Source organism: Onychostoma macrolepis, chromosome 16, assembly GCF_012432095.1.
Source record: "Onychostoma macrolepis isolate SWU-2019 chromosome 16, ASM1243209v1, whole genome shotgun sequence".
In the NCBI taxonomy this organism is placed as follows: Eukaryota; Metazoa; Chordata; class Actinopteri; order Cypriniformes; family Cyprinidae; genus Onychostoma; species Onychostoma macrolepis.
The window spans coordinates 14851915-14879576 of NC_081170.1; the positions used below are offsets into that span (position 1 = coordinate 14851915).

The 27662-nt window shown below is 38.5% G+C and overlaps 1 protein-coding gene across 13 annotated transcripts in view; it reads left to right on the forward strand.

Annotated features, from left to right (window-relative positions):
• mef2d (myocyte enhancer factor 2d) overlaps nucleotides 1-27662 on the forward strand; it is a 95180-nt gene that overhangs the window by 33040 nt on the left and 34478 nt on the right. For 9 of the 13 annotated variants that reach the window (XM_058747516.1, XM_058747517.1, XM_058747522.1 and 6 more), the window contains exons 1-3: nucleotides 12586-12742; nucleotides 20601-21028; nucleotides 25483-25686. In XM_058747516.1, coding sequence (XP_058603499.1) covers nucleotides 20975-21028; nucleotides 25483-25686 — 258 coding nt within the window. In that variant the 5' untranslated portion in view covers nucleotides 12586-12742; nucleotides 20601-20974. Of the gene's footprint in view, nucleotides 1-12585; nucleotides 12743-16160; nucleotides 16384-20600; nucleotides 21029-25482; nucleotides 25687-27662 lie in introns of those variants that run through there. The other 4 variants (XM_058747515.1, XM_058747514.1, XM_058747512.1 and 1 more) reach the window with 2 other exon arrangements.

A 27662-nucleotide genomic window follows, 5' to 3' on the forward strand; every position in this document is an offset into this window, starting at 1 on the left:
GGCGATTAAAGCTGCCGTAAAACTCTGCATGCATGTAATATTTTCCAAACTGTACTGGAGCAGCCCAGCACTGTCTCCCTCATCTAACACACCCAATTCAACTTGTCAGTTTATTAGTAGAGACCTGAAGTGGATCAGGAAAGGTAAAGAGAGTTGAGAGAAAATACGATGCGTGTCAGATCCGTGTCATGTTCAGCAGCGACAGCTCTTAAAGAAATGGCAGCCAAAAACAACCTAATAACCCGCTGCTGTCATGTCTGTTCATCAGGAGTAAAAGAAAAAAAGAGGAAATCAATAATTTTTATAGCTTTAAAGATTCATCTGTATTTAGTTTAGAATTTAGTGTTTGATAACTTTATTCAATTGCTGTATATTTCTGCTGAAGAGCATAGGTAAATATGACATTTATTATAATGGGTTTATGTGAAGATTGTTTTAAGTTCACTTAATTTAGAAGTTCTTTTTAAAGTCTAATAAATGTTAAAATTGATAGCTCTTAATTATAATGTAATGTTGAATAGCTATAGTCAATGGTTAAAAATGGGGGGGGGGGGTTATAGGAAATCAGTATTTTATAGGGAAATTATTGCAATATAAAAGTATATTTAAAAACTTTAATGTTAGGTGGGATTAATCGCGATTAATTTCAGAAAAAATGTGCGATTTAATTAGTTATATATTAGTGCTGTCAATCGATTAAAAACTTTAATCTCGTTAATCACAGTCACGGGCTGTGATTAATCATGATTAATCACAAATTTAAAATACTAAGATTTACCTGTAAATGTGTTGAAATAAAGAAATGAATGACAAACTAGTTTAAGGAAACAGAACCTTTCACACTTCCGCCAGGTATGAGACATAATCCTTATTATTCTTTTATCATTATTCTTTTGTTTTTATTCAGCCATTATCAGCCTTTAAACTGGCAATAAAACATTTACCAAGCCACATCGCTTCAATCCCAGTATACATTTAGTACAAGTACAAATTTACTGTCCTCTAAATATAACTCAACATATAGCCATTATTGTCCAACTAGCTGGCAACAAAAATAAGTACACCCTAAGTGAACATGTCAAAACTGTGTCCAAAGCGTCAATATTTTGTAGGGGCACCATTGTTATCTAGCACTGCCTTAATCCTCCTGGGCATGGAGTTCACCAGAGCTGAACAGATTGTTGCTGGCATCCTCTTCCACTCCTCCATAATGACATCACGGAGCTGTTGGATGTTAGACACATGGTGCTCAATAGGGTTCAGGTCTGGAGACATACTTGGCCACTCCATCACCTTCAGCTTCAGCTTCATCAGCAAGGCAGTTGTCATCTTGGCGGTGTGTTTGGGGTCGTTATCATGTTGGAAAACTGCCGTTTGGCCCAGTTTCTGAAGGGAGGGCATCATCCTCTGCTTCAGAATGTCACAATACATATTGGAATCCATGTTTCCCTCAATGAAACGCAGCTCCCCAGTACCAGCAGCACTCATGCAGCCCCAGACCATTATGCTACCACCACCATGCTTGACTGTAGGCAAGACACAGTTTTCTTGGTACTCCTCACCAGGGCGTCACCACACATGCTAGACACCATCTGAGCCAAACAAGTTTACCTTAGACTCATCAGACCACAGCACATGGTTCCAGTAATTCATGCTCTTGGCCAGGTTGTCTTCAGCAAACTGTTTGCAGGATTTTTTTGTGAGCCAGCTTCAGAAGAGGCTTCCTTCTGGGACGACAGCCATGCAAACCGACTTGTTGCAGTGTGCGGCGTATGGTCTGAGCACTGACAAGCTGACCTTCCACTTGTGCAACCTCTAAAGCAATGCTGGCAGCACTCATGCGTCTGTTTTTTTGAAGCCAGCTTCTGCACCTGACGCACAACACAAATACTCAACTTCTTTGATCGACCCTTGCGAGGCCTGTACCGAGTGGAACCCGTCTTGGAAAACCTCTGTATGACACTGGCCACTGTACTGTAATGGCGCTTTTCCACTGCGTGGTACGACTCGGCTCGGCACGGTTCAGAATGGCACGGCACGGCTCAGTTCGGCTCGGTTTGCGTTTCCACTGCAGTTTAGTACCGCTTTAAAGTGGGCGGGATTATTCACGTGTCTTTATAGTTGCACCGCCTCTACTGCCGTGACTCCTGAAAAACATTTTAATTCTGCGTTGCTCCATCAAGCTCTCGCTGGATCCGCTCGTCGGCTATCAACGAGAGTACAGTCTGTACTTCCCCAACAGACAACGAAACAGCCATTTTTTGGTTGTTAAAAGAAAGGTGCGCTCATTCAAAACAGTTGCGTTCGATCCTTCGCTGGCTGTGCTGATTTAAATCTAGCGGGTCTGTTGTGTCTCGTGCAGCAAGTTCAATGAGGTTCAAAGGCAGTGACTATTTTCTCCGGCCAATCAGTGATCAGCAGAGTTTACACGTCACGTTTTGGTAATGGTACGGTTCGCTTGGAACCTCGGCTGAGGTGGTACTAAAAAAAGTACAAGGTACCAGGTACTGTTCCCAGTGGAAAACCCCCCAAAAGTGAGCCGTACTGAACCGTACCGTGCCGTACCATGCAGTGGAAAAGCGCCATAACTCAGTTTTAGGGTGTTACCGAACTTCTTAGGCCATCTTTGTGGAGAGCAACAATTCTAATTCTCAAATCCTCAGAGAGTTCTTTGCCATGAGGTGCCATGTTGAACATCCAGTGGTCAGTATGAGAGAACTGTACTCAAAGCACCAAATGTTAACTGCTCTAAAACAAGATACACAAATTTGTATAGTCCTGTCAAGAAGACAAAAACATGAACATGATGAATAGGACATGTGGCTTTGCATGGTTAAACGACGTATAGCTGTTTTCACGTAGGATGTACTCATTTTGTTGCCAGCTTTTTTGACAATAATGGCTATATGTTGAGTTATTTTCAGAGGACAGTAAATCTTTACTGCTATACAAGTTGCACATTGACTACTCTAAAATATATCCAAGTTTCATTTCTATAGAATTGTCCCTTGAAAAGATACACTAAAATGATTGCCGAAATGTGAGGGGTGTACTCACTTTTGTGAGATACTGTATATATGTGTGTGTGTGTGTGTGTGTGTGTGTATATATGTGTGTGTGTGTGTGTATATATGTGTGTGTGTATATATGTGTGTGTGTGTATATGTGTGTGTGTGTATATGTGTATATATATATATATATATATATATATATATATATATATATATATATATATATATATATATATATATATATATATATATATATATATATATATATATATAAAACTTTTTATATTTTATATTTCTGCCTAGATTCATGTGTAGCATGTAAATAGTTAAATATATATGATCTATATTCATTTAATCTATATTCATATATACATGTATACGAATAAAGTTAGGCACCAAGCCAATTTTTATACTTAATATTCTAATATTGTGATGCCTAAATTCATGTGTAGTGTTTAAAAAAAAGACTGATTTAAATTTTAATATATTATTTGATTTTAATTGATCATTTATTGGTTATCGGCCATGACATGAAAATAAGACCCCATCCAAGTTCCCGTGTCCTTGAGACGGCATGAATTTTCTAGACTGACGTGGAAGGTAGAAGATTTCTGGACTAGATTTTGCTGTCCAAACAAGGTCTAGAGAACAGTGTGGTTACCTCAATGCTGAAGTACTGGTGTCATCTTACTGAGGAGAGAGCAGCTGTATCCCTTATAAAGACCACCACTCATGCATTCACTCAAACACATGGGTTAAAAAGACAGACCACCATTCATGCTCTCGCTGCTTGAAGAGCCCCCAGGTTTAACCTTTTAAGTGTCTCTTTAATGCCTATATGCATATCATGCGATTTCTACATCATATTTTCTGTTTCTGTTTCACTGCATCAGAGGCAATTGCAGCACATATGCTTTCACAGTATTCTAAACCACACCACAGAACCATTTTTCATTTTTGTAGTAAGACATGAACATCTTTTAATCATTTTATTATGCAAGACACCGAATGCATTATTAGGTAAATGATGAAATTGCTGCCTTTATTCTGGTTAACATGCAAATGCTTGATTAATGAACACAGGCAGCTCAGACATCTGTCATGCCTGGACATTTTCACGTAGTCTCCACGACACTGATTTCCATTTCGTGAATCAGGCTTATTTGGTTGAGCTCAAAATATGTCATCATCAGTAGTACTGAATTCCTTAAAATTCCCCTCGAGCTAAAATGATGTGTGGTGACCTCATTCCGGGCGTGCGGTTAAAAGGAAAACAAATGAGAACCTGAAAAATCAAATTCTGTTTATTTTCAGTTTGGGATTAATCTATGCAAAGTATTAGAAGTTTGGCTCTAAATATGGTAAATGGCTTCTCCTTTCGGTCTGCATCTGTGTGGATATTTTGGTTCTTGTATGACGGTGGTGTTTAGTCGTCAATTTATCCAGATTATGTTTTTTTTTTCCTCTGCTGAATGTAAGTGTTAGTGGATGAAATATCCAATTGCATAAAACCGACAGCCATGACCTACATAAGTTAAATGCTGTTTTGATATTCAAATGCTAAATATTTATCTCATGAAGATCCAGTAACATTTTTTCTTTTGTTTATTGAATACATTGATGTCCTTAAAGGTATAGCTCACCTGAAAATGAAAATTCATTATTTGCTCACCTTCATGTCGTTTTAAACCTGTATGACTTTCTTCTGTAGAACACAAAAGAAGATATTTTGTAAAATATCTGTTTTTTTTTTTTGTCCATACATTCAAAGACAATAAGGTCCAATGTTCTTGACTTTCATTCTATGGACAAAAAATAATATGTTTTTCAAAATAGTAGCTTCTTTACCCATCAGCTCTCTGTCACCGTCTGACTCGGTGTGCTTTTTCCTTCCAGAACAAAGCAGAGAACTTGCTGTCATCTTGTCAGGTCTCGTCTAGTGTAACCTGTGCATACCCGACACAGATATTTCCCTTGGGAACACACACAAAGTCATTTACTGCAACCTTGTACCTGATTCTGCAGCGTGATGCAGGAGACGATAGAATAAGATCTTAATGGTTTCAATCCCATGTTCTTATAAAGACAGAGATAACAGCAACTCTTCCTCTGTTCTTCCTGGCAGTAACTGGCTTACTAATGATATATGACCTAACACTGTGATTAGCTCTGTTTCACGTTCAGGGTTATTCAGGATACTTGAGTTAAAAAGGCTTAAAGGGATAGTTTGCCCAAAAATGAAAATTCTGTCATCATCTACTCCCCCTCATGTCATTCAAAACCTGTATGGCTTCCTTTCTTTTGTGGAATACAAAAGAAGATGTTTTGAAGAATGTTGGTAACCAAACAGTTTTGGTTGACTTCCATTGTATGGACAAAAAAACACTGGGATTTTTCTCAAAATATCTTCCTTTGTGTTGTTATAAAGAAAGAACAATGAAATGAGGGAGAGTAAACATCTTGATCATTTCAAAAATATGGGTTCAGTCATCACTGAAGCTCATATTGGACCTTTTTTATATTATTCATAGGTCTTTTGCATCAGCATTAATGTGGAGTATTGTGGAGCAATTGGTTAATGAATGAATGGACTGCAAAATGCTTTGAAAAATCTTTGAACACAGTGTTGATTTTAGCATGACTGGACGGCACAATCGCACAACCTAGTGTTGCATGTGTTGGATAGCGGACACACTAACGGGGTTACAGTGGCGTGAGAGCAAGGGTTGGCCATCACTCCCGCACAGCTGAAACAGCAAGCATTGAAGCCAAGTGCTGAAACCGTATACTCCTGCATCTCTCATTTCGCTCATGTTCTCTCTCTTACTTCAGCCTTTTGAACTGATTTCTTTCCAATTCTTTCTCTCGTTCTCCCGTATTGTAGTTTGGGGCCAAGCACTGCAGGTACGTAGGCCCTATTGTGTTCATTAGTGTTCTTGCTATTACTCTGGCTACAGCTCTGTGGTGGTCCCTGGAACTGTTTGAAGGAAAGTTGAGAAATTTGGCATGCTGATTGGGGTGGGACTGAATTGTCCTCAGAACAACTTTAGGGTCTCACGTTCAAACTGTCACATTTTTTGGTCTAGAAAGAAAATCCTTGACACCCTATTGAGGACAGTACCACCCAGGGGTCAATAAAAAGTTTGATTACATCAACATTTTACTTCATACCCTCTTTGTATATCTTAGGTGATGCAGAGTCCACTAACTCATGAGACTCTTTTGTCATTAGAAGCCATGACATTTTGAATTTGAGTTAAAATGGCAAAAAATGTTGTCTCCTCAAAATTTGTCCAGTCTTTATCCAATTTGGGTCAAATAATCTAAAGACCATGTCTGACAAAAATGATTGAGTAGGCTATATATTTTATATTCAGAATTGTTTGCTTGTAAGGCGCTAACAAATTTGACATGAAGTCGATAAACTGACGGTCTTTTTCGCAATGCTATTGGCAACTGAAATGAAACTTTGTCATTAATGCTAGGAGCTTTTACATTCACTTTAAAAATCTGATATTAGACAGAATATAGGAAAAGTGTTCCATACCACTGTCAGATCTTAAAATTACCATAGTATCCTATGTCATCAGCAAATGGCAAAATGAATGGGATCAGTGTACGAACAACAAATATGAAATGAACCCTACTGTGCATGGGTAAAATATTCAATAATTGCTGGAATCAGATCACTTATACACAATGCAGAATACCATTTAAGTTTTTAATATCAAATGAAGATCCATGTTGTGCACAAAGTTACACACCAAACAAGCTCCTTTTTATTCCTGTTTCTATAAAAGTACGAAGATGTATTGTACAGCTCCGGGTATCCACATACAGCGAAGATGATTTTGTCCTCCATTGTTGTTTTGAATTTCTGCCTCCCTCGCTATGTTGTAACATGTCACTACTAGAGCAAGCTCCTGATTGGTTAACGCGGCGCGAATTTTTGCCAAAATTCAGATTTTTCAACTCGCACGATTCGCATGAATCCAGCGTTACGCGTGTCAAACACCCGAAACTCTCAACTCGCGGTGCGTCATTTGCGCGAATCACGCCGCAGGATGTCTATTCGCGTCTTTGCATTGACTTAACATGTAAATCACTCGCGCTTAACGCTTCATTCACGTCTGGTGTGAACGCACCATGAGGCTATCGAAGCAGTTTGTTTACAGCGCCACCTAATGGCCAAAAATTCAAATATTTGTTTACGCTTATAACTTTGTCGTTTCGTTTACATTTGAGTACAATTCAATATAGTGCTTGGCCTCAGTAATTGCTGCTTGCAGCTGTATTTCTCGTTATTCTGCTATTTTACTTGCTGCTGTCTCTTTCTCTCATGGGGCCCTACAGTTCTATGGCGGTACAGCTGTGGTTCTTGTCTAGGGCCATCTGCACACATTGTCTCCTTCGCTCTTGAAGCTCAGTATGGCCGATCTCCGCCATGTTTTAATGGAAGATTGCTGGCTGGCCTCCTCTCATCGCAGGAGATGCAGGCAGCAGTATGGAGAGCCGGGAAATATGCCAGAGAGGGAGGAGGGACAGGGAGAAAAAAAAAATCCCCTCTTTCTACTTCCAATGTGGCACACTTGGTGTGCGTGTGTATGAGTGTTTATGAGTGTTTACTCTTGTGAATATGCACGCTTCTCTCAGATGGAGCTCTGAAAGCAATTGTGCACTTGAAACAACAAGGCCCGGTCGGCCAATCAGATCCAACCATAGGATATTTGTTTGTAGAGGTCTATAAAATATTACCTCATGTTAATGTTTTATTTTTGTGAGTTGGATTTAATTGATTAATGAAATATGTGTTTTTCTTTGCTGTCTCTCTTAGAGAGGGCTCTTTTATCCCGCACACTTGCTTACACGTGAATGTTTACACATCTTTTCCATGATCTGCCTTCAGCAAGGATTTTGTGAATCTTAACCACTACATGTTTTCTTCTGGGGATTACAGCCAATGTTTATATTATTCAAATGCTACATAAGCACTCCTACAGTCCATCTTGAGGGCAGCAGGCAGCACTTTTCTTTCTTTTTTTCCTTTTTCTTGTCTTCTACTTTGCAAGTCTTTATCAAGTGCTTTACTGGAATATGTTACAAGCTTTTAAAAAGGCTAGATTTCATTGATGTTTGTCTTATGTTATTCGTTTACTCTTTAGGCTATTTAAATATAGACATTTTAGGACATTTGACTTAGTCAGAGCTGTGTTCTAGTGGTTAGCATATATGCCTGACAGAATAAGTTAAGGTGCTTGTCCTATAAAATAAATAGTATGCACAAAACACTGCCTTTAGAAAGTATGGGGTTGGTTTTTTGAAATAATGCCTATTCATGCCTATGAAATTGCTTATGCTCACCCAGGCTGCATTTATTTGATAAAAAGTACAAGTTAAAACAGCAATATTCTGAAATATTACAATTTAAAATAATGTGTCTATTTTTATGTATTTTAGAATGTAGTTTATTCCGTTGATGGCAAAGCTGAATTGTCAGCAGCTATTACTGTTATTCTAATGTGTGGATTTGGTGCTCAAGAAATAATTTTTATTATTATCAATGTTGAATATTTTTGTGGAAAATATGATACAATTTTTTTCAGGATTGTTTGATGAAAAGAATTTTCAAAAGAACAGCTGTACTGTAGCAACAGTGGTTTTTAGTGTGTGTGTGTGTATGTGTTTAATTTAAACAAATCATTTTTGATATAGGTCACACATTCTGTTTTGGTGCATCCATGGCAAAATACAGCCTGTTTGACTCTGCTCTGGCATATTTTTACCTTTTATTTTCTTGCTTAGTTACGAGGACCAAATTACAAGAAACAAAAACAGTTTTCAGTTACTGAGTAAAAAAAGTCCTTCACAAAGCTGGCATGTCAGAGCCACGTGACTCTGTTGCCATCTGAACATTTTGCTTGCTGCACACAGTGAATAGAAACATTTACTGAGGTTATCAAAGACGCAGACAGAACAAGGAGACTCGCTGCGCTGAGGAAACCGAGAGGAAGAGCGAGGGAGACGGGGAGGCCGCCATCAGAAATAAATAACCTGCGGTGGAGGAAGGGTTTATCACAGTTCCTCTGCGGTACTAACAGGTGTGCCTATATGTGTGTGTGTGATTCAGAGTGTAAAAGCTTCAGGATGAGGACAAGGGCTGTGTGTTAGGGGTTGAGGGGATGTATGGGGTTAAAGAGGTTGTGCCCTTCCCACCTGTAGCCTGTCAGCTGTTGCCTGTTGAAACGTCAGCTGTTTCTGAGAAGTGTGTGTGTGTGTGTGTGTGTGTATTTGAGAGAGAGCGAGCTCCTTTGAGTGTTCAGTTGGATGGTAGAAGCTGTGTGTGTGGGCTGCTTCTCTCATGTTAAATACCTTTTGAGAATTGTTTTTTTTGTTGTTGTTTTTTTTACATCAGAGACCCATCACTTCTCACCCTCCTAAACATTGGAGAGAGAAGACTTCACCTCTTACTGACAGCTGATGGCTCTTTGTTATAATAAAGGCCCTGACGTTTACTCATGTCCTTGACTGGTGTAGACTCTGATCAACCCGGCACGTGGAAAGCTGCAGTGAAATCATCTAGGCATGCATGATAAGAGTGGTACTATATGAGTTATCAATATCAGCCAATATTAGAGAATTTGTACATTTATCAATAACAGGCAGTTTTGTAGTAGTTTAATTGTTCTTGCTCGTTTCCTCTATTTTTACATTTAGATTACCTTTGCCTTCATCTAATGCTCACTTAAAGTTAATTTTTAAAATGCTAACAATTTAATTTAAACACTATTAAATGTAATATTTAGCAAATATCCTTTCATGTTGTACATTATACTTTTGTGATGCCTAAATTCATTTGTAGAGAGTGATTTTAGGTTTATACAAGATTATTTGTATAACGCCTTTCGCAGTATATATTACTTCAAAGTAACTTAACAGAAAATGCTTGTTTCAGTGTTCAAATTAGGAAGTATTATGTTATCAGCCAGACATAAGTGTATTGAAGTAATGTCCATATGGGAGTAATATACTACAGATATAATATAATAAATTTTATATGGTTAGTGAACATAATTTTTTCAGTTCAGCAGACACATCAGATGTGTTGGGCAGCAATTACAACTTGTGCTCCTAATGATTACAATATAATGATAATATTGCAATATATAAAGATAATATTTGCAGCTTTGTATGTGTATTTGTTGATCCAAAATTGGCAGTTTTAAAATTGTGCATCGGTAATATGAATAAATGTAGAAATATAGACAATAAAAAATAAAAATAGTTAGACTTTAGGGATGTTAATTGGGCTTGTGCGTTTGCATTTGCAAACACATTTACATTAACACTTTAATTTCATGTGATTAGAATCGTTCCCAGGCCATCTCCAAACCCTCAGCACCTGAATAGCAGGAATGTGTCAATGAGCTTTACAGACTGCTCAGTTTTTCTTTTTATAGAATTTGGCAAGTCCAAAATATTGCTTTACATTTTTGTGTTTATTTTCTGTGAATGTCTAGAGTAAATCTTGACAGATTTGGAATAAATCTTAACAGAAGCTCTGGCTTGTGCCCGCTCAAGAGCTATTTGAAGGGTCAGAGGAAATGATTTCAGATTGTGGCACTGTCTTCTCGAGTGGCAGCTAAAGGGGCTTAGGCAAAGACAAACAGGTTGCGTTGTCTGTTAGGACTCATCTAGCTCATCTTGACCTTTTCCCTTTAGCTGTGACTGTCTGACTAGGTCGGGAGATGCAGTGTTTCTCTGAATTACAGAGCGTTTTAGTGATGACAACAGGATGGAAGATTTGACCGATTCTTTTCAGCACATTTCTTTTACATCAGTTCGTGAGAACAGCATGTTTATTCTTCAGCTAGATTTCACTGAGGGACATCTGAAATGTTAAAGCGCTTCTGGAAGAAGCTTTTAACAGTGATATTTGTCCGCAGAACTCAACTCAAGTTATTTAAATAGGACAGCGCTTGTTCTGTTATTTGGTCTGGTTAGTTAAAAGGCCACATGCACGCAGCTGTTCCTGGTATGGGAATCCTTTTATGACAGTGCGTTTTCTGGGAAAGGGGATATGGAAAGACGTGATGGAGTAACTGACGTTTTTTTTCTGGCCATACCTCATATGTGGAACTAAAAAATCCCTGAAAATCAAGCTTCTTCCTGGATTTATGGTAATACCGTGTTGCATTTGTATGACAACGTACAAATAGGGAAACGAAACAATCTTTGCTCATATCCTGTGTAAAATCTTTTCGTTCATGTTTTGAAGAATGTAAAACGAGTTTACACTGGAGTGTGACCATAAGAGAATGAATGAAAGTGTCAGATATCATTCTCCACATGCAATTTTATTAAAAATGGTAAACAATTAATTAAATGTTAAACATCAACAACAGTAAGGAATTTTTTCTTGTCAGTAATTTAGATTTTTTTTTCTGTTCTGCCAACCTTTTTACTGGTCTCATTACAAAAAATGTTCTATTTATTTATTGTGTGTGTGTGTTAAAAAGTGTGTAGAAAATTTTTATTTTTCATTAAATGTGACATTTGTTTTCTTAAAAAAAAAAAATGTATTTATTTAAAAAAGATGATATAAAATATATTATTTTTGTTTGTTTGTTTTTTTTAAATACAAAAGATAATTTAAAAAGTTTTTTTCTTACATTTTTTAGTATGAAAGGGAGTTAACAAGGAAACAGGATCTTAGCAGACTGATGACCAGTCAATGAATTTTGTTGTTCTAGCAATTGTGTCCTCTTGATTTTGGCCCGCGTGTGTTACGTTAAAGATGTTTGTATATTTTTTTTCTCACTAATGGCAGATTTCCAGCTTGATTTTAGCATAGGGAGGGTTTCATTTCCCCCCCCGTTCACTTATCCACAACATTTATCCATATAAGTTACTCTTTGTGAGAAAGCGCAGTGTCCAGACCTCCTCTTCAAACTGTAACGTTCTCAGTGCCAGAGCGTGATTTGTGCCCAAAATGTTTTTTTGTCCCTCCCATTGGAAACTCATGGACATTGCAGTTTTACAGACCCATGGCCTTTGCATTCCCACACCCCCCGAAAGCCCTTCTGAGATTTTGAGGTCAGGAAAGGGCAAATTTTGAGATTTGTTCTTGGTGAAACCGTGATTGTTCTTCCCGAAAAGACTGAAAATAGCAGGTTATTGCTACTTTTTATGTATAAAAAGGTTTCCATACTAAATGCAGAGCTAGTGTGAAGGATTTTTTTTGGAAAAAGATCTGGCGTGGGGTGTCGCCTGCAGCAGCTTTGGACCCGAAAAGTTGAATTTGCTACAGCTGTGACAGCAGAGATGTCGCAAGGGGGTGTCAGGACAAAAGGTGTGTAGGCAGCTGCCACTACATTTAACACACACATGTACAGGCAGGAGAACAGAGGATCTGACATACTGACAAGCGTCCCAATCCTGACACCCATCCACCCTCTCGATTACATCCAAAGACACTGATGGATTGAAGGCAGTTGCTAAAGGCATATTAGGGCAAAGGGTGAGGGTGAGGGTGGGGGTCTCTGAGAGGAGGGCTGGGGGTTTGTGCGCTCTGCATTAGAAGCTCATTGCTGAACCGGTCTCCACTGTCGGCCAGGTCATGGGACGAGCTATGCTGTAGTCCGCTTGGATTTTATTTGTTCCTTGATTGGGTCACTGGAAAGGAACTGTGAGGATCGAATCAGAGGCTTTTTGTTCATCGTTACTTATAAGGGGTAAGAAGAAGCCTAGTTTGATACCAGTAACACAGTTTTAAGATAGTGTAACTTCAAGTTTCTTTTTATGTAGTTTCATACTTGAACGCTTTGGTTTCCGTAAAAATAACTGAATGTGACACAAAAATAGAGCAGTAACATCCTAAAATAGTTTAGTAGTTTGTTTTTTAGATTTGTATATTCCGTAAACGTCACTAAGAGATCAGGTTGACATGAACAATGTGTTGCCTTGAGGGTATTTCCGAGCGTTGAAGAGTGGTGTGGTGTGACAGGACCATGTGCTGTAATGCATGACAGCTTCACTCTACACGCAGAGCAGTTCACATCTCTGTCTGCCTCTCTCAATCTCCTTCTTTTGCTTTTTATGCACCTTTGTCACAATACTTCTTTTCAGTGTGTTGGAATAGGAATTCAGTTGTGTTTTTTTTTTTGTTTTTTTTATACTGTCTAATGATTTTACCAGCAGTTTCAGTCTTAGTTCAATATGAAAAACATACTGAAATTAATCGTTATTAAATCGTAATTAAAGAAATTAATCGCAGAAATAAATGACATTGCAAAATATGTAACATACAAAATATTCAACAAAAACAATATTTCGCAATATTTTCAATATTCAATATATAATTTTTTTTTTTTTCACTCAAGAACAGATTTACAGTATTGTTTGGATAATAATTTAACTTTTCTGGTGAGAACTGTGTAGACATAGCAGAAAAAAAGATTGTTGTTTAAAGTGCTTTTCACTTGAGAAAAAGTATGTCAATATTAACAGGAAAGAAAGATCAGTATGTATGTTTATAGCTGCCAGTCTTGTGGCGTATCAGATTATTGTGTGCCATTATCCAGCATTACTTGCGCTTCTCTTTCACCTTTGAGCTTTTCTAGAGAAACACGAATGACATCTTTTTCCTTGTCTAGCTTGTCTTCTGATTGTGATTTTGATATTACTGAACCGACAAGCTTGTCTTTTGTTCGAACCAAAAAATATTTTGTTTTGTTGTGTAACCAACCACTCATGACGTGGTCATGACGAACCGTTGGCAACACACCCTCCTGTCCAATTGTCACATTGAAGTCACCGACGTTACGCTGCAAGGGAAGGTGTGTGTGTGTGTGTCTCTCCAAGACCTTTAGTGGCAGATCAGGGTCATGGTGGGTGAGAGGGGAAAAGATTTACCTGACCCCAGAACAGTATGTTAGCTTGCATGTCGGTATTTGCTGCCTGATGCAGTAGCCTGAGACTTTTGTCGCTTTGGGTTTGTTCAGCCGTGCGGCAGTACTGTAAACTGACAAGTTTGACCACATTGTCCACACTGATGCTGGAAATGATAAGCTGGTGTAAACAACAGCCTATAGTACTGTAGACAATACAACAGACAACGGTTTCGTCTGTTCACAAGTGTTTTGTTTGTCAAATGAGTATAAAAGAAAAAACTCATTGAATCCTACGGCCTGACACCAGGAAAAAAACACCTTTTTTTAGGGTTGAAAGTGGTAATCTAGCATTGTAGTTTGCTTTCAGAGTTGACGAGACGGACAGCAATGGTGTGATTCACAAGCTGAAGACCACGGATCCATTACACCCCTCCCCCTGTAATGCTGTCCTTGCAGTGCCGTACCCACCGCCCTCCCCCATCTCAGAGATTGGGTTACGCTTGTGGTTTGGCAGACGTTACGCCACCTATCTCCTCGCTCCTGGAGGAAGTCCAGTGACGGCACTCGGCATCGAACACCGCCGTATCATCAGTATACGTTGTGTACTGGACAAACGGCTGTGTTGAAAAACAGAAATCATGCGCTGCGGTCAGCAGCCGAGTAGCCATATTGGACAGGGTGAGTTCCTGCCGTGCGGGGAGGTTGAGTCAACAGGCTGGAAATATCCTGCAGTTGGTGCTGGCAGTACAACCCCAAGGTTGGAGTAAATCGCTGGAGGGTCTCACAGGGCTCCATTTTTGCCCCAGTTTAGCTGCTGTTAATGTTTTGAACAGCACTCAGTTAAAAAAACAAAAACCTATGAGCATGAGGGTGTCTCCTCAAAACACCTTTGCTCCACCACAATGGTTCTGTGGCTCCATGTTGGACCAGCCGAGCTTGTTTTTTTTTGTTTTTTTTGTCTCCTTCGTAAGTCATAACAGATAAGCTTGCTTTGATTTCCTTCTACTCTGGTATAGTTTGGGAATTGAGCTTAAAATCAACACGAAACAGCATTTGTGACCTAGTTAGCTTTTGTAATGAGAGTTATTACCATTCTTGCTGATACTGATATGTTGATGATTGGTCAGATGTTAAGCTGATACGTGGCCTGTATTAAAATGTTGCTATTTTATCTAAATTATTATTTTTTTAAAACACTAAAATGAATGGCAAATGCTACAAGTGTTCAAAAAATTGAAAAGAGAATTGCTAAAGGTTGCCTTTAACAGTCTTAATAGGGGAAATGAGCACTGACTAAAACCTATCCGTTAAAAAAAATCTTTAAAAACAGCCGATAACTGATATGGTACCAAAATATTGTCCATGCATATCCATGATGTTGCTTATTTCTGAGCAAAAAGGGATATTCAACAAGACTTCAGCTTGATTTCATCCATTGGGAATTGCTTTGATGAAAAGCGGCCTCTAAATGACAGGTGATTCAAAGGGATGAGTTGCTTTTTGAAGACCATTTTTCAAATTTGCAGTCACACATGCAAATGGATTATGCAGCTCAAGACCAGGAATAAGTATTAAGAAAAGTAAATTGTGTCCATTTTGATTTAGTCATTAGCATTTGAGTTTTCTAGTGATAAAAAGTGATTTATTGCTGATATTATGAGATTATCCGCATCATCAGTTCCAGTGTTTTTCAACTTTGTCAGTAGATTGGAATTTTTATTAATTTGAGTAAATGTGTAAAATGCATTTTCATTTCAGTAAGCTTGCAAAATGAAATTTCCACTTGGAATCATTGATTTGTATTATATATACATACATATGCATTCTTTGGTGTACTGGGCTCCATTCACATCCATTATACTCTACATTCTAGTGTCACAATATCTCAATCAGCACGCTTAGCTTTCTTCCTCAGTACAAAATAGCTTTTATTGGCTCTGGGAGTGCCGAGATATTGCTGGCGGTGACAGAGCTGTGGTCATGGGGCGTTTTGTATAGCACCAATGTACGGAAACTGTAAACGGCCGAATTAAACAACTCTCTGTCCCAGTCGGTGACCTCCCGCTCTGAGCTGGGAAGGTGATGGATTTCTCAGCACAGCTTTGGACCCGGTCCAAGCCCAGTTCTGGCACGGTCCCTTATCTCCAAGCCCCAGGCCACTCTGCCTCTAGTTACAGGCAGGGATAACAAAACTGGACTCTCTCACACACACCCTGCGGAGGAGATATGCTTACACACGCATACGCGCTCGCGCAGAATACCATATGCCCACACATGGACGAGGGCAGAGTGCACTTATCCCAATGGAGCTCTGGTACTTCAGAGTCCTTGCGAGAAGCACTGCAGCCCAACCGTGTGGGTCCGAGCTACTTGAAGATGGAGAATTACTCGACATAGTGAAAGGTCACAAACTTGTGACTTTTTTTTTTCTCTTGGGTTCTTCTTCACTAGCTGCCTGTGTCTTTGGACATGTTTACACCGAGGTGGTTTTTCACTTGTTTGTGAGCCTGTATAAATGTTGTTTTGCTTGTGTTGCACGCTGAAGCTTGGTTCCGCAGGATTTCCTCAGTGGTATGAGCAAGCCACAACTCAAAATTATAACACCTTCCCCTGTATGTGTGTGTGACAGCTGCATCATACAACGGCTCACCTTTTTGCTCTGAGAGCAGTGAGAAATGCCTTGTGCTGACACGTGTTTGTGTGTGTGCTTGTGCGCTCATGTACATAAATGTGTTTATTTATTGTGCATTAGTTTTCACGAGCATGACTAATTTTCAAGACAAAAGGTTTTTGTATTTGTTGCAGGGGGTTCCCCAGTAGAGAAACCGGAAAGGAACTGCTGTTTTATCAGTAACCTTCTTTATTGTTTAATTGTGGTGCTTGCTAACCCTTAAGGTCAGAGATCTAAACAAACCCCAGAGTTCCCCAACTTCGTCATGTAACCTGTCCCATACTTTTTGTTCTACAAACTGTGTACTGTTATTTTTCTCAGCAATGAGACTTGCAATTTTCACCTTCCAGAGGATAAACTGCATTAAAAAAAAAAAACTTCTCACATTGACAGAGGAACCCTTGCAGTATCTGGACTTTTTTGACTCATTTAGCAACCGCATAAAATGTGCTAAAAACCATACGGTACACCCTAACACCATGGTATTTGTGGTGCAAGTGTGGTCCGCATGGGCAAACACTACTCTTATTTTCCTGCTAAAATGTAACAATTAGTTTAGTCGGTCGTACAATCACCATCATTCTTTCTTTCTTCACAAAATTATATGCATATTTGATATTTCAAACATAATGTTGTCAGTATTCTAATCATTTTTTTATTCAATTTATTTTTAGTTAATACTTTAGTTTTATACAATAATATACAAAAATTATTTCATCATTTCTAAAAAAAATAAATAGTTATATTTAATATTTAATTTATCCTAAATTAACAAATAATTGTTTTCCCAATAGTATCCTCTTTGCAGCCCCCAGTTTGAATAACGTTATTAAGTTTCCGCATTATCAAGCAGTACTTTATGAGTTCTCTATGGTTAGAGAGTCTGACTGTGAGGAACCGCAGTCTGAGGACGCTTTCCAGGTCCCTTGTGAAGCGACTGAGATCAGAGCTGGGAATTAGCCCCTCTCAGTGCTCACAGGGTGAAAGGTCAAACTCTGACTCTCATTGCAGATAAAGAAGTCTTTTCATGTATTGGCCCCACAGACCAAAACACACAAACGCACTCCGAATCACTTTGAACTCAAGCCTGTGCTGCTGACGGCCGGCTGAGGAAACCTTTCCTGTCGACACATCCTCCCCATTTGGAGTTAGAAAACTCACGTAAACACTCAATGTTTTATTGTGAAAGAAGTGATGAAGCTTGTGACAGGGATTTTTTTGTCATGCCCAGCAGCTTGGATTGTGTGTAAGATTATTTGAGCTACTGCGTTCTGACCTTTTCTGTCACTCTAGATGTTAGAACAAACAAAAAGTGACGGTGAGTTTGTAGTCATGTCTTTCTCAGTTGTTTTATTATGAAAGGAGAACACTGAAGTTAACACAGTTGAACGGCTTTTATTTCTAAAGACTCTTTTCACAGTCTTTAATTAACGACAGACGGGAAGTCATTCATTAGTACGGGAGTAGAGTTCCGATCGTATGCATATACAGAATTTTCAGGCCCGATTTTGAACTTTGACTTGAACTTTTCACTAGATTGCTTACGACCACCAATCAAAACTAATGCCATAACCACAGTTATATGGTAGTTTTTTTTTTATTTGGCAAAAATCTCATTTTACCATTACAGATGTTTTGTTGTTGTTTTGTTCTGTTTTCATAAGCTTAAACACCTGTTATGGGATATATATGTCTGTCTGCTTCTCAAAGAAAAAAATACCCTAGAAGAGTTGATACTTGTGCGTTCTCACGGTGCCATCGGCCTATCAGGATTGCTATGACATGTCCGTAATTTTGACATGTCCGTTGGCTCCAACAAACCACAACCCTTTGAAAGTGTTTACTTTACCGGAAGGAATGTGTTTTGCAGGAACAAGGAGGAAGAGCTTTTCCAATCGCTCTTTTTACAGTCTTTAATATGCTTCTACTCAACAACAACTCTGAACTACCCTTATTAATTGTGTGCTTTCTCCAAGAGGCCTAGAATTCATGTCGAGTCTCGACTGGAAGGAAAAATTTGGGCTATTTGTTGCTTTTTATTGCAAGGAAAGTGGCAAGTAAGTAAGAACTTGTAATTCGATTTGGTCAAACTCACTTAAGGTTGTCTCTGAGCATGTGCACTTTGACCTGAAAAGAGGAAATGAGGAAGTTTGCAGGCTTCCCTGATCAGGGAGTCAGCTTGTGTCAGCAGTCATGTGGGGATGTGTGAGCGTGAGTGTGTACAGTCTGGATGTATATATAGAATTCTGTTTTAAGCCCTTGGTTGTTTTTTAATCGAAGGCAGAGATAATAATAGCATGTTTTAAAATTATCCAGGCCCATATGACAATTCTTAGGCTGCAGTAAATCCATTCATGCAGCCATTCATTCATACACACACACACACACACACACACACACACAAACTTGTGCCATCTCGCTTCCAGGCATCTGTTCTCACTGTTTGTTTCAACATGGCTTTTTATTATTATTATTATTATAAAGTGAAAAATTCACTTAACCTTCAAACGCGGCTAAAATATCCATATTGACTAAACAGCTAAAAGGGAGACTTGTTAGTGAGAGAACACTGTGAGTGCTGCTGGATGACACACTCAAGCACAGAGACACTTCAGCAGGTGTTTCCCTGCAGGTGAAGATGCTTTAGGTCTGTAAGCGACATCGGTGTCAGCGGTTTGTGAACGAGAACACATAATCAGGCTGCAGAAAGGGGCTCTGCCCAGTCGTATATGTGGATGTCATGTTGTTTAGGGGAAACCCAGCTATGGTTGAGGTGAGGTTTGTTTATTCTGTTCTGGCAGCTCTTTAAAAGCTTAAGGGTTCCCAAGCAACCTAGCAATATCAAGAAATTTCAAAAGTGTGATTTCCATGCTTGAAAAAGAAATGGACGGTATCTTAAAAAGTCATGTTATTCTAGTTTATGATTAGTTTTGAATTATTTGATAAGCTAGAAATTACTAGTTGTGAGTCTAATCTTTATAAATGTATTTGTAAAAATCTTGGGAAAATAATGGAAATTTACTGACAAGAAAGTGTGGGTACCCTAAAGTTTGGAGGCTTGAAATGTCCCCCCTTCATTTGCTTAAATATAGGGGTGAGTGAGTAGGTGACACAATAATCACAGGCCGCAGATTATTTGACAGGCTCACCGGTAAAGGCTTGGTGTTCGAAATTATTGAGAAAAATTATCTTTTAATCAAGATTTTTTTCCCACATAAAATTACAGAAGTAGGTAGCAGAACATGTAATTGAAATTCTGTTGTAGTTTGTTGGACTGTTAAATTGGTACAATTAATTATGTAAAATATTGTAAATATTGATGTACACTACTGTTCACAATTTGGGGTCAGTAAGATATTTTAAGTTTTTTGAAAAAGGAATATTTTTATTCAGCAAGGATACACTGAATTGATCAAAAGTGTTACGAAAGAAATCTATTTTAAATAAATGCTGTTCTTTTGAAATTTCAAGTCATTAAAAGAAAAGTTAAAAAATGTAGGCAGCACAAACTGTTCGCAACATTGATAATAAAAAGCACTTTTATTTTTTGGCCATATAATGATTTCTGAAAGATCATGTGATACTCAAGACTGGAGTAATGACTGATGAAAATTCAGCTTGGTCAGAAATAAAAATTACATTTGAAAATATATTAAATTGTTTTACATTTTACAAATATTAAACAAAGTTTACTGCAACATTAATTAAAAATAAATGCAGCCTTGGTGAGCATACTATACTTCTTTCAAAAACATAAAAATAATCTTACCCGCTCTAAATTGTGAAACGTTTGTGTGTATGTGATTCATTGCAATTCATTTGATGAGTTAACCAGCATATGTAATAAAATTATTTAGTGTATTTAGCAAATATCAAAAGATTTTACTGTAATATTGTAAGAAGCCCATTTGTCTGTTTTTCTGTCTTTTTTTTAAAAGACATTAAAAAATGTTTCAGTTGATTGACTATCCTAGTGTTTTGCTGTTACACCAGTTTTGATTTTAAGTTCTCGACTCTTTTCTTTCACAGAATTCATCACAAGACCATCTTCATCTTCATCACCAGATTTTTCCAGGGGGGTTTGGATATCAGAAAAGACACCTGTCGGATGACATGCACCCTGAGCAGACAATGATCTGAAGGCCCTACCAGGAGGCCACATACTTTCTTTCTTCCTTCCCTCCTTCCTTTTTTTTATCAGTGGAGGAAGACGGGTGAGCCCAGCTGCCTCAGACAGGTGGCATACGGAGAGAGAGAGAGACTCTCTCACACACACACATCTTCATACACAGAGGCGACTAGTCGCTGTTTGTGCTCCTGTAACTGCCTCGAGAAATTTTGACCTCTGACCTCACCACACCCCCAACCTTGCCCCCACCCCTGCTCGGCCAATCACAGCAGCCATGGGGAGGAAAAAGATCCAGATTCAGCGAATCACAGACGAGCGTAACAGACAGGTGAGTGCAATGCTTGACTGTCTGCAGTGACAGTGTTCTTAGTTCAGCATAAGAGACTTCTTTTCAACTTTAAAATGCGTAACTGAAAATAATTCATTTTGGCAGCTTTCTCTGAATAAACCGCACTGAATATACTCAGGAGAGCCTGAAAGATATTATTGGCATTTTAACAGAAATCTTTCTTATTAGTTCTGACTTTTGTGAGTTGCCTTAAGTTGCACCTGTAATTTAGACATCTTGTTCAAGACAAACAGTGTGAGGCAAAATCAAATCTTACTCCTCCAATGCAAGGTTTCTGTTGATTTATTTTTGAAGTGTGTAAGTACTTTTTCCTATCCCGGTTTAATAAGCAGAGACAACTACAAGTTAACTACTCATAGGTTGTCTTCCCTTAGGGTGTAAACACCGGTGCTTTCAAAGCATTGCTGTTTGTTTGAGTGGTGAGGTTTTTCAATTTCTGGCTCAACTGATGCAGCAGGATTTTGTTTGGTTTTCATTCATTTTTAAATATAACCTAGTCACCCTTAGTTTCTTTGAGTTTTAGTATTAGGCCCCGTCCACACGGAAACATTACATTTCTCTGGGCTATCTAGTGTCATCCTGTGGCATTTCATGTTTTTGAAATGTAATTTAAATAAATTAAAGTTCACACTTGTAGTTTGGTTCTCTTGGTTCGTTTGGTCCAGACCAAAAAAAAAAAAACACAATACATTTGGTTCTGGTCCGCTTGGCGTTCACACCGGCATTTTTGACAGCAAACCTAAAGATACCGAACCTAAAGGCATAGTCATACGTTCACAACCTGATTGGTCGTGTTGAATGATGTGTATGTGGTGACGGAACTAACTGAATATTCCAATTAATAGGTGTGTTTGGCTTAAAGCGTCACTGCACAGACCAATCAGTATATGGCATCAAAGTACCCATACACAGATCAGTCTGCTCAGCACCGCTTTAAGCCGAATACACCTAAAGACCTTTCCACACTGAGCGCGAAAAAGCAAAATATCGGATGCGATGACGCGCATGAATAAAACAGCAGATGCCTATGGATGCTTCCACATAGACCACGAACTTTCGCACACCGAAAATGTGAATTTTTTTTTTTTTCGAACCAGTCCAACAAATCTTTTCAGTTTTGCAAAAGAAAACACGGGCCATCCAATAAGATTTGAGGATTACATCACGTGACCAAAGAAACTGCTGTTACCCAAAAGGTCAACGCAGTGGCGCTAAAAGCTCAGAAGACTGTATTGAGCATGAGCGTAAAAACACTGAAGTAGAGGACTTTCAGAGTCAGAGTGCGTTCACTCTCTAGAGATCTTCCGTATTAAACTCGAGTGAAACATTTTTCTACACATAAAATATGAAAGCAAATAGACATATGATTATGATAATATATTTTCTGTATGTGTTTTGTATGCAGCTCATGTTATTTTTTATAACAATAAAGGATGTTTATGACAAATTTTAAGCATGGTTTAAAGTGGGTTTTAAGCAAATACATTAATAATTACATACATTTTCAAGTTTAGCTTGATGTTAATTGTACCTCTATATATATTTTAGGATGTATTCTTGTATTATAGAAATTATAGAAAATTGTATTTTCTAGTATTATTGTATTATAGAAAGCATTATATAAAAGTTTGTGTTTCTGGTGTAGAACCAAACTTTATTTATCTTAATTAATTTAATGCTGTATATTGAGCAGCGCATGATGTTAAATCCATATACGAGAGATATATATATATATATGTATATGTGTGTATATGTGACCCTGGACCACAAAACCAGTCTTAAGTCGCTGGGGTATATTTGTAGCAGTAGCCAAAAATACACTGTATGGGTCAAAATGATTGATTTTTCTTTTATGTCAAAAATCATTAGTATATTAAGTAAAGATCATATTCCATGAAGATATTTTGTAAATTTACTACTGTATTTTTTGATTGGTAATATGCATTGCTAAGAATTCATTTGGACAACTTTAAAGGCGATTTTCTCAATATTTAGGTTTTTTTGCATCCTCAGATTCCAGATTTTCAAATAGTTGTATCTCAGCCAAATATTGTCCTGTCATAACAAACCATACATCAATGGAAAGCTTATTTTAGCTTTCAGATGATGTATAAATCTCAATTTCGAAAAATTGACACTTAAGACTGGTTTTGTGGTCCATGGTCACATATCTGAGGAAAAATGCATTGCTGGTCGGTGCCACTTAGCATACAGGCGTGAATTAGCAGAAGGTGATCAATCGTTTCGTGCTCGGGGTGAAAGCAACATTCGTCGGCAATTCGCTTCGCTTTTTCGCGTCGCGCTCAGTGTGAAATGGCATTAATGCCATCTGCTGGACTTAGCACGCTAATTGTTGCGTTTACATATGATTTTATATTTTTACCACCGGCGAACTCACGAAGAGCTCATAAAAGGCACTTTACCTCATCGTTGCTCCACGTTTGACCTCTGCTCATTTAGTTTTGGATACACCGCTCGTTCCGCATCGTCAAATCATGTCACATAGCGACTCTTCTTATCATTACATCCTGTTTTTGGTTCATTTAGAAGTATTTGGTCCGTGTTGCATTCACATTTCATTCAAACCACGCCAGAGAGAAGACCCTTTTTTTTTTTTTTTTTGTGGTCTCGGTTTGCTTGTTTGGTCTGCATCAGGGTTCGGATGGCAGCATTCACACTTACTTATTCATTGTGTTTAGTTTGGAGTCAGAAGTTCTCCCTCCATGTTGGTGAGAATGTGTGGGAAATGTTTTTCTGGTCACAGTTGTGCTGATAAGTGTAGTCATTCTGACCGGAGCAGGTGTGCATACTCAACCTTAGCCTGCTTCGCTGTGTCAGCGCTCTCTGTCTCCCTCAGGTGTGCCTGACTAATCATATTTTTAACAAAGTTACAAAAAAAGTCTTGTAGTTTGTTTGACCCATATTAGGCCTCATTTTGTACTAAATATCACTTTTAATTGAGATTTCTTCTGTAAAATGATTTTACTTTGCTCATCTTGTCCTTCCGACCTTCCTGTGGTGTAACAGGTATTTGGGCAATTAAAGAATTAAAGAGAGCGCGAAGAGGACATGAACTACAGTCTTTGCTGCAATAAAATGTGCCTTTTAATTGCCAAACTCCAGCATCGAGGCAAGTATATAGCAGAGGTGTAGAAGAACAGAGGTATCCAGAACTGACAGATGGCAGCAGGTGAGAGAGCAAGCTAGAGTCCGCGTGAGCGGTAAAGGTCAGTAGGTAAGAATTCGGCCCTGAGGTTAATTGGATCGAGAGAGGAGCGGAAAGAAGTCAGGTCGCTGCCTCTCAACATTCTTCACAATGATAAAGTTGTGTTCTCCTGTTGCCATTGGTTACCTGCGATTTCTATTTTCGATGGCAATTATGTTGCTGGTGTTTATCCTAGTGCTGGTGTGGAGGGAAGGAACATCAGCTCTCTGATTGTCGAGGTGGAGGAGATTCTTTCACCTAATGGAAAAGGGCTTTCATTTACAGAGATGCAATCACTGTCTCCTAACACTGTCGAGCTCTTAAGGTTAAGGAGTCCTGGGTTTGAGCAGAAAAAGTTTCTGTCTAGAGGTGGCACTTTTGCTAGCAGAGAGCAAGAAAGTGGTAGAAAGCTGTTTGGTCAGTTCTGAGAGAGAAAAATCGGCTCTTCGGTGGCTAATCCTGAGTCGACCTCTGTGCACTGCAAAAATTCCTATAGGAGTGATTCACGAAACACTTTAAAAATCCTGTCTTTATTTTTTCAGCCTCATTTGGTTCTAGACCTTTGACTTTCTTGTCTTCTGTTGAATTACAAAAGAAGATGTTTTGAAGAATGTAGTTGGTTCATTTTTTTCACCTTGCTGTCACAATGAATAGGGACTGGAGCTTTCAAGCTTTGAAAACAACACAAAAGCACCATAGAAATATCATACAAGTAGTCAGTGCAAATTTTGACCAAAGTTATCTAACATCCATAAAATAAGACAAATTTATTTTCAAAGTTCGCAGTTCCCATCTCTTCACTCATCCCTGCCTAACCTAGTCTTTCTATTTTTTATATTTAATGACATTTAATGTTAAACGTCATTTTTAACGGCATGTTTAACAGCCAAATTTGCATTTATGTCTTCCCAGACAGTGAAATGTTAACTATTAAGTGAAATCTAAACAAGTCTGGATTGTGGATATGGTTTATCTGACTCATTTTAAAGATCAAAATCAAAAAATGGATTTGTTCATGAATCATTACTTCTCTCAGCTAGTGCACATCAAGATTGTTAGTGAATAATGTCTTCGGTATATGTTTGGAACAACGTAAATGCATGTAATCGGTTGTCTTAGGTGGACTATAAGTTTAGTATCTTCTTTTTTTGTTTTCAGTTCTCATCCTTCATCGCAATCATCAACTTTTTCTCCTTGTCTAACCTAATCTTTCTCTCTCTATCCACAGGTGACCTTCACCAAACGGAAGTTTGGTCTGATGAAGAAAGCTTATGAGCTCAGTGTGTTGTGTGACTGCGAGATTGCCCTCATTATTTTCAATCACTCAAACAAGCTCTTCCAGTATGCCAGCACCGACATGGACAAAGTGCTCCTCAAATACACTGAGTACAATGAGCCGCACGAAAGCAGGACCAACGCAGACATCATCGAGGTAACACAGACATACAAGCCCACCATGAATCCTCCCAATTTCAGGTGGCAGGAAATTGTTTTGTTTGTTTGTTGGTCTCATTTGTCCTTTATTTGTTTGCTCCTTCTCTTCATTCCTTCCTTCCTGTCTTTGGTGAACCGTGTTAATTTGGTTGCAGTAGTTCAGTCAATAGCCCTATTTGGTCGGGACTAGTTTTCCCTGAGGAGGCCATGTACATTTGTGTGTTTTTCCTCACAGAAACCTTGTTAAAATCACAGAACAAATTACCTACTGTTTTCCGGCTAACACGCAAGTCCTCTGAGAAAGATCCTGTCCAAATAGGAATGTCTGTAATTGCAATGACTTTTTTTTCATGAAGCTTCTCCTCGTTTATTTTGACCTTTATCGAATACTTTAACCAAAGCTAAATTTGTCATTTCATTACATAGTGAACCTTCATTATGGATTTAGACCATGATAATACCATGCTAATTTGACTTAATTTACATGGTGCTTCTAAGAATATTATATTATTACCATGTTACCATGTCCAGAATACCTTGGTTATACCATAGTGACAATGTAAGTCCACAACATTGCAGTTTCTTCAAGAAATGGCAAGGCTTTTGCATAGATAAACACTCACCCATAGGGAGGCCGGGCGCATGTGTGAGAGAAAGAGTGTGTGTGCACGTCAAGAGAGCATGAAGGGTGGTTCAGAGGCTCGTGGATCTCTATACGCTGCTGGCTAACTGCCTGGACGATGGTGGGACAGGAGAGGTAGGGACAGCTGCACCCTCTACCACCTCCTGCCTTTGGCCAGAGAGGAAAAAGCGGCTTACACACAAACACACACACGGTGCCCATCCGGTGTCCGTCCCGTCCAACACAAGATGGCGACTGCATGTGTGTGGCATGTTGTTCTGGGGCGCGTAACATTAACATGGAAAGAACAGCAGCAGCGGAAGAGTGTCTCAGATAGTATAGCTGAAACGCCACTTGAATTAAAAGGATAATTCACTCAAAGCAGTTTCCCATAATGTGTAGTTCAGTGCAATTTATGAATTGGATTCTTCATTTACCAGCTTACTGGAAAGGAAGATTATCGGTGAATAACAGCTTAAATGTAGGTCTTTTACTGACACAAAACACTCATATAACCTCAGCAGAAGAGTTAAAGAGTGTCTCAGATAGTATAGTTGGAATGCTTCTCGAATTAAAAAGACAGTTCACCCACAAATAAAAGGTTCTCTCATTATTTGTTCACCCTCACGGTATCCCGAACTCGTATGTTTTTTCCTGTCTTCATGCAGCTGTTTTTCATAATGCATCATTCAGTGCAACTTGTGAACAAGTGTTTAATTGAAATATACCAGTTCAAAAGAATCATTCACATGCAAATTTAACTGGTTTGGTTCTTCAACTCACTTACTCAGTGATTCAGATATTTTGGTTCTCTAGTTAACAGCTCACTGGAAAGGAAGATTATCAGTGAACAATAACTTAAATTTAGGTCTTTTACTGACACAAAACTAGCATATAACCTCAGTGGAAGAGTTGAAGTGTGTCTCAAATAGTATAGTTGAAATGCAGATTGAAAAGAGAGTTCACCCAAAAATAAAAACTGTCATTTACTCACCCTCATAGTATTCCAAACTCGTGTTTTTTTTCTTGTCTTGATGCACTTTAATGCAGCTGTTTTCCATAATGAATCATTCAGTGCAACTTGATCATGCATTTAATTGAAAAGAACCAGCTCAAAAGAATGATTTGTTTCCAAATTGGAAATAAATGGTACTCACGTTCAACTCACTGGTTCAGTGATTTGGTTGCTTTGGTTCTTGGGCTTACTAGAGGGAAAGATTATCAGTAAATAACAACTTAAATTTGGGTCTTTTACTCACTCAAAACTATCATGACTTAAGAAGATCCGAAATGAACTGCACACTTCGTACGAACCAATTTTGTAGTGCTTTGAACTATAACTACAAATTGCT